The sequence below is a fragment of the Pelecanus crispus genome, chromosome 14, assembly GCF_030463565.1.
Source record: "Pelecanus crispus isolate bPelCri1 chromosome 14, bPelCri1.pri, whole genome shotgun sequence".
NCBI lineage: Eukaryota > Metazoa > Chordata > Aves > Pelecaniformes > Pelecanidae > Pelecanus > Pelecanus crispus.
Window position 1 is genome coordinate 1,283,565 of NC_134656.1, and position 7,061 is coordinate 1,290,625.

The window sequence follows — 7,061 nt, forward strand, 5'->3', positions numbered from 1 at the left end:
GGCGACAGCAGGCGGGTACGGAGACCGGGCGGGGCCCGCGCTCACGGGAAGGGGCGGGAAGGGCGCCCCCTGCCGGCTCCGCTCCAGCACCGCACGGCGGGAGCCCGGGATCCACCGGGGGGTGGGTCTGGGCGCCGGTGGGGGCTGGTCCGAACCGGACAGCCCTGCGGCCCGGGCCGTGACACCGGGGCTCGGCTGCCTGCGGGGCCGCTGGGGCTGGGAGAGCCCGGAGGATGGCGGCCGCGGCGCATGGCGGCAGCGGGCACGGGGCGGCCGCCTCACGGCGGCGCAGGGCTGTTTCCGGCGCTGCGGGCGTTGCCGCGCTAATGAGCACTGACCCGGTCCCGCCCGCAGGAGTGGGCGCGAAGCCTTGCGGGCCCGGAGGACCGGCCGAGTGGGTGCCCGGTGCCGGGCTCACAGCGGAGCTGCGTGGCGGGCGGCCGGTGCCGGGCAGGCCGCAGGCCCCGGGTTAGGCCGCAGGCCCCGCTCGGGCCCCTGTTACCACAGCAACTGGCGGTGGCGGCGCAGCCAATGGGAGCGCGCCCTGCGGCGGGCCCGCGCGCCGCGGCGGCAGCCAATGGGCGCGGCCCCTGGCGGGCAGCCCGCGGTCTCCGGGGCAACAGGGCCGCCGCCGCGCCGCCATTGGTGCCGCCCGCAGCGGGGCGGGGCCTGGCAGAGAGGGGGGCGTGGCCTAGCCGGGAGGGGCGGGGCCTGGCGGGGCCGCGCCGCGGGGGCCGAGGCCCCACTCGTGGCGCCGGGGGAGCTGCGGGGCCGCCCCGTGGGCAGCGAATTCCCCACCCGGCGGCCGCCGCCCCCGCTGGGAACCGAGCCCGGGGAGACGCCGCCGGGGCGGGTGTTGGGGAACACACACACGCGCGCGTCCACGAAAGCACCGGCCGTCCCACGCCGCGGGGGGCCGAGCGCTGCAAGCCCCAGCGGGACGGCACGGGGAGGGGGGGCTGTCCCGGGGCAGGGCGCTGCCGGGGGGGCACCGGGGAGGGTGGGCACCCCCGGGAGCCCGGCGGAGCGGCAGGGGCGGGGGCCGGGAGCAGCGTCCCGGGGGACCGGGAGGCGGCTCCTGGGGGCGTAGGGGGCACCGGGGTGCCCAGACCGGGGGAGCAGCGGGTACCGGCAGTAGCTGGGGCATCCCCGGGTGGGCACCGGGCAGCACGGGGCGGGTAGCGGGGTCGCCAGGCCGGGGTACCGGGACGCTCGTGTGAAGGTACGGGGGTGCCCGGGGGTGCTGTGCTGCCGGGGGGGGGCACCGGGAGCTGCCGTGGCGGCGGTCCCGGGGGTCCCGGGGGTCCCGGGGCGTGCCGCCCTGCCATTCTCTCCAGCAACCCCTCTCCGGAGGGCGCCCATTGGCGGAGCCGGTTATTCCCCCCCGCCCCGCAGCCAATGGGACGGAGGGGGCGGAGCCTCCCATTGACAGAACCGGCGCGTCGGTGTTTACCGGGGGCGGGGCGGCGGCGGCTATAAGAGCGGCACCGGGGGGCGTGCGGCTCCCGGGCTGCCCGCACCGCCCCCGCGCACCCCCCCCGACCCGCACCCGCCGCAGCGTCCCTGCACCGCACCCGACCGGAGCATCCACCGACACAACCGGGGGAGCATCCCCGGGGCCGGCGCGGAGCAGCCCGCAGCATCCCCGGGGCCGGCGCGGAGCAGCCCGCAGCATCCCCGGGGCCGGCGCGGAGCGTTCCCCGAACCGGAGCATCCCCGGGGCGGTGCGGAGCATCCCGGAGCATCCCCGGCCCGGTGCAGAGCATCCCCGGGCCGGTGCGGAGCATCCCGGAGCATCCCCGGCCCGGTGCAGAGCATCCCCGGGCCGGTGCGGAGCATCCCGGAGCATCCCCGGCCCGGTGCAGAGCATCCCCGGGCCGGTGTGGAGCATCCCGGAGCATCCCCAGACCGGTGCAGAGCATCCCCGGGCCGGTGCGGAGCATCCCGGAGCATCCCCGCGCCCGGAGCCCACCGGTCCGGCCCGGAGCCCCTCCGGAGCATCCCAGCGGCCGCCGCCCCGGCGGAGCCGCCCCCGCCGTGCGCCCCCGGGCCCCGGCGCGGCCCCCTGCGCCCCGCCCCACCGCCGCCGCCCGCTCCGCACAATGGGGGCGGCGCGGCGCGGTGCGTAGCGGCGGGCGGGGAGGCGGCGGCGGCGGGCGGGGAGGAGGAGGAGGAGGAAGAAGAAGCGGCGGCGGCGGCGGCGGGAGGGGGGTCCCGGGCCCCGGCATGGTGCAGCGCGGCACACGGGGCCGGGGCGCGGAGGCTCGGCGGGAGCCCTGCGCCCCGTTACCCACCCGCGACGCCGAACCCGCCTGGTGCAAGACGCCGAGCGGGCACATCAAGCGGCCCATGAACGCCTTCATGGTGTGGTCGCAACACGAGCGCCGCAAGATCATGGACCAGTGGCCCGACATGCACAACGCCGAGATCTCCAAGCGCCTGGGCCGGCGCTGGCAGCTCCTCCACGACTCCGAGAAGATTCCCTTTGTCAAGGAGGCCGAGCGCCTGCGCCTCAAGCACATGGCCGACTACCCCGACTACAAGTACCGGCCTCGGAAAAAGGGCAAGGTGGGCACCGGCGCGTCCCGCCCGCGGCTCCCGGTGAAGATCAAACCCTCCGTGCTGGGCCGTGTTGCCGCCGGCCGCAGGCAGCCCGCCAAGCCGCCTGCCAGCCCCGACGCCCCGCAGGAGCCCGCGCCAGAGGCGCCCGTCGAGGACTCCCCCGGCACGGCCGCCCGGCACGCGGCACCCACCGGGGAGCGTGGTCCCCAGGAGTCCCCCCGCGCCCCCGAGCCCGGCTGCCACCTGCCCCGAGCCGGGGAAGTCCCCGGAGAGCGGGTCCCCCTCTCCCATGTCGGCCGGGTCCCCTCCCTCCTCCTTCAGCTCCTCCGATGAGGAGCTGGAGGAAGAGCTGCTGGGGGTCCTGCCCGGGTGGGCGCCCGCCGGTGCCGCCTGCGGGGCCCTGGACTGGTCCGTCTTCGACAAGGACCACGACCTCTTCCCGCGGGGAGGCTCCTCGCACTTCGAATTCCCGGACTATTGCACGCCCGAGGTGACGGAGATGATAGCGGGGGACTGGCTCATGTCCAGCATCTCGGACTTAGTCTTTACCTACTGAGTCCCGTGCTCTGCAGGTAACGCTCTTTTTTTTTTTTTTTTTTTTTCCCTCCACACAATCAGGTCATATAGAAAAAAAAAAACAAACCAGAAAAAAAAAAAAGAACCGAAACCAGCTGTTTACATGCAGGAATCAGGTATTTTGCCTTGAAGCCGCTGGAAGGCAGAGCTCCCTGCTCACCCCATCCCCCTGGCACACACCCACTCCTCGGCCAGCCGGCCCTCGCCTCGCGACCGCAGGACGCGTGGCTGGCCGCCGTGGTTATTTGCCCGTGAAATGCGAGCGTCTGATCGGGTTTTCATTGTCCGTGCCCTCTTCCCGGCCCCTTCCCCCCGCAGCTCCGGCCACCGCCGTGCTGCCGGCCATGGCTGCTCCCGGCCGCTCCCATCCCCGCCGGCCGCTGCCCCGTGCTCCCTCCTGCTCTCTGGGCAGTGGGAGCACCCATGCCGGCCCCGGCTCTGGGTGCCCATCCAGCCCTCCTCATCCCTCGGGGAATGGCCGATTCCTTTTGCTTTTTGACTGCGTTTAAAGCACGGCTTCAATTTTCTCCTCTTCCTTGTTGCAGCCCTTGGGGAGGGATCCCCGGCTGCGCCACGTCCGTGGGCGGCAGAGCCATGCGGAGCCCTCCCTGCCCCGACGCCCGGTTTCATGGGGGGGGTCCCCGACTTCAGGGGTTCGGTGTCCCGCAGAATCGGCTCTTTTTCCCGCGCTTTCCCTGCGGCGCACGCTCTCCCCGCCGCTCGCTTTGGGAAGAGCGAAGTTGCACGCACGTGATCCGCACGTGGACGCGGGAGGCTGTGTTGTTCCTCTCGCCAGGTGGTTGTGCAGAGGAGGCTGCGCCGTGGGGGGAGCCTGGGCCCGGAGCCACCCCGAACCCCGGTGGGGCCCGAAGCAGCCAGCCCCCATTTTAGCCTTGGAGCTGGTGCCCACGCAGGACCCGCTCTGGGCTGGCTCACCTTGGCCGGTGGAGCCGGGTCCCGCCATGCCCAGCCGCGGTGGGCGATGCCGCCGGGGTGGCGGGGAGCGGGCAGGGCGGCTGGGAAGGAACGCTGCGGGAAATCTGCCTTAAGCAACCGCCCGAACGGGCAGCCGATGCCGGTGGGCACGCGGGGTGGGGGCGATGCTCCGGCGCGGCGCTCCTCCACGCAGCACCACGCCGTGCCCCGCTGCCGGCTGCGCCAAGAGCAGGGGCACGCCGGCAGAGCGCTGCCGAGGAGCTTCCCCGCAGGGAAGGTCCTGCCGCAGTGGCTCCTCCAGCCGCGTTTTTCTTTGCTTTTCCTAATGGCTCCTTCCCGCAACGAGCCGCCTCCTCCCGCTGCCGGGGAGCACGTGGCTGCAGCACTGGCTGCGTTTGTGGGGCAGGGGCTGCGCTCGGGTACGGCCGTGCTGTGTGGGGTGCCGGCGGGGACCCCGGCCACCCCGAGTGCCAGCGCTGGGGACGTGGCCGGGGCTGGCAGCGCCCGAGGAGCTGTACTGGGCTCGGCTGGGGCCATTACTTGAAGCCGCCTCTGAGATCCCCCGTGGCCCCGATTCCCCAGGGGCTCTGGGTGTGTGGGAGCCCCTCCGAACCTTCCTGGGCAGTGGGGCGCTGGGGGCAGCGGGGCACCCGCGCCCTGGGGCTCTGCCTCCCGGTTTTGGGGCTGCTGGTTGCTCCGGTCGCAGGAGGTCGCGTTGCCATGGGGCCGGACGGAGCCACGACCAGGGAAGGGCGTCCCCGCACCGGGTCCTGGCACCCCCCTGGGGCGGCTCGCAGGGGGGCACCTGCCTGGCCCCGCTGCCGGAGGTGCCGGTGGCCCTGGCTCAGCCATGGGGCCGGGCACTGCGGTGCAGGGAGAGGCGCGTCCCCGGGCCCTTCGTGGGGATGCTCGGTGTCCCCCAGCCCCGGGCGGCCTCGGGGTCCCCCGGAGGCAGCTCCCTGAGGGCCAGCCATCAGCATTGTAGATGTGTCGGTGTGTAGCGGTAGCTGTGCGTGTGTGTGTCGGCGTTGCGTTAGCCACGGTGTTTTGGTAGCCCCGGTGTGGGTGCCAGCCTGCGGAGGCAGGCGGGTGTCACGCATCAGACACGTGTTCCCCATATAGAGCTCGTCCCTATCCCTATTCCCCCCCCCCCCCCCCCCCCCAAAAGGCCGTTCCCCATCGGACCCAGCCCCACCCAAGCTGGAAAAGCCAAATAAGCGCCGGGGCCAGCCGCGACGCCGGCAGCCTGCTCCCACCTCGCCGCCACCCCGGGGGGGCTCTGCCTTCCCACCCCCGGGCAGCCCTGTGCCAGGAGCACCCCAAGCCCCCTCCCACGCCTCAGCCGGGTTTGGGGGTTCCCTGGGGGTCCCCAGGGCTCTCCGCCGCGCGCGGATCTCGCCCAGCACCTCGGTGCCTTCTCGGGGGGCGCGGTCGCCACGTGCCGTGCATCACCCATGGGTCGGGGCGCTCCCTCCATGGATTGTCAGGCGAAACGTTTCCTCAGGAGCAGGTTCTGGGTCAGCGCCAGAACCGGAGCCAGAGCCGGGGGGTCCCGTGTTTCCCCCCGCCCCCCCCAGCCCCGGCCGCAAGCACAACACCATCCGCTTCGTCCCCGTCCCGTCCCCGTCCCCCTCCTGCCCCCTCCTCGAGACTCGCTGGGTGTATTTGTCGGGGGAGAACCGTTGTGGACAGTGGTGGATTTTCTGTGCCGTGTGGTTGTAGTGCTTAGAGACCCCCCCAGCGTGTGGCCCCCCCTCCCGCTGCGCCCCCCGCCTCCCCGCTGCCCGGTGCTGGCTGGCATGCGTGTGCGAGCGTGTGTGCGTGCGCGTGCGACATCCCATCATCACTAGAGACAAAGCGAATAATAATAATAATAAATGAATAATAAAAATAAACCAAACCTCTCTCAGGAAGAAGCCGCCCCGGCGGCAGCCGAGCGGGCTGGGGGCCCCCGGAGCCGGCGGGGCCCCGGCGCAGCCTGCAGACGGGCACCGGCGCTCGGGGTCACCTTTGTAGTGTCGTGTTAGTGAAGGGTTCCTGTAGCTGTTGTCTTGGAGAAATAGGCTTTTAGCCGAGGGGCAGCCCCGGCCCGGCCCGGGGAGGGGGTACGATGTGGCCGGCTCCGGTTTTGCGGGAGCTCGGCGAACGGTTATCCTGACTGTTGTGACTATGGAATAAAGTGTGTTGGTCTGCTGCCCATGGCTCCGGCTCCTCCTGCGCCGCCTCGCTCCTCCCGGGGGGATGCAGGGATCCCGGGGGGATGCAGGGATCCCGGGGGGATGCAGGGATCCCGGGGGGATGTCGGGTTCCCAGGGGATTATGGGGTTCCCAGAGGGATGCGGGGTTCCCAGTGGGCAGCATCCAGCTCCCAGGCGCGTCAGCTCCCACCCTAGCCCACGGGCTCCCACCCTGAGCCCCGGTTCCTGTGGCTCCCACCCCGACCGTCCCCTCGGGAAGGTTCACCCTCAGCAGCCGGAGCGGGCTGGGTGTCCCCTGGGAGCAGGGCCCCGCTGCTGGGGGCTGCGTGGGCACGTGTGTGCATGTATGTGCGCGCGTGTGCGTCTCCCTGCATGTGTGTAAGCACCCGCTTGGCGTGCGTGTGCGTGCACCGTGTGTGTGTGCAGGCTGCACATGTGTGCGTGGTCCGTGTGCGTGGTCCGTGGATGCACAGTGTGTGTGTGTGTGCATGTGCCGTGCACGTGTGTGCTCTGTGTATGCTGGGCGCTGTGCACGCATGTGCTCTGCCCGCTCTGTGCACACGCAGCCCCACGGCACCATCAGCTCCACCCGTGGTGGTGGTGTGGGATTTGGGGAGGGGCGGGGGGCATGCACTGCTTGCGTCACCCTCAACCCCAGCTGTTGCCATGGCAACAAGGGGAGCCTGGAGCATCCCTGGGTACCACCAGCCCTGCCCTGCGCTGCGGGCGATGCTGGCGACCAGGCTGTCCCCGGGGCGGTGGAGGTGACCAGGGGGTGGCCGTGCTGCA

The 7,061-nt window shown here is 72.4% G+C and overlaps 1 protein-coding gene across 1 annotated transcript; it reads left to right on the plus strand.

The window, feature by feature from the left end:
• Positions 1 to 2,226: 2,226 nt before the first annotated feature.
• SOX12 (SRY-box transcription factor 12) lies at positions 2,227 to 3,118 on the plus strand. The gene is given in 2 exon segments (XM_075721397.1): positions 2,227 to 2,775; positions 2,777 to 3,118. Coding segments are annotated over 2 exon segments (891 nt in total).
• The last annotated feature ends 3,943 nt before the right edge of the window (positions 3,119 to 7,061 follow it).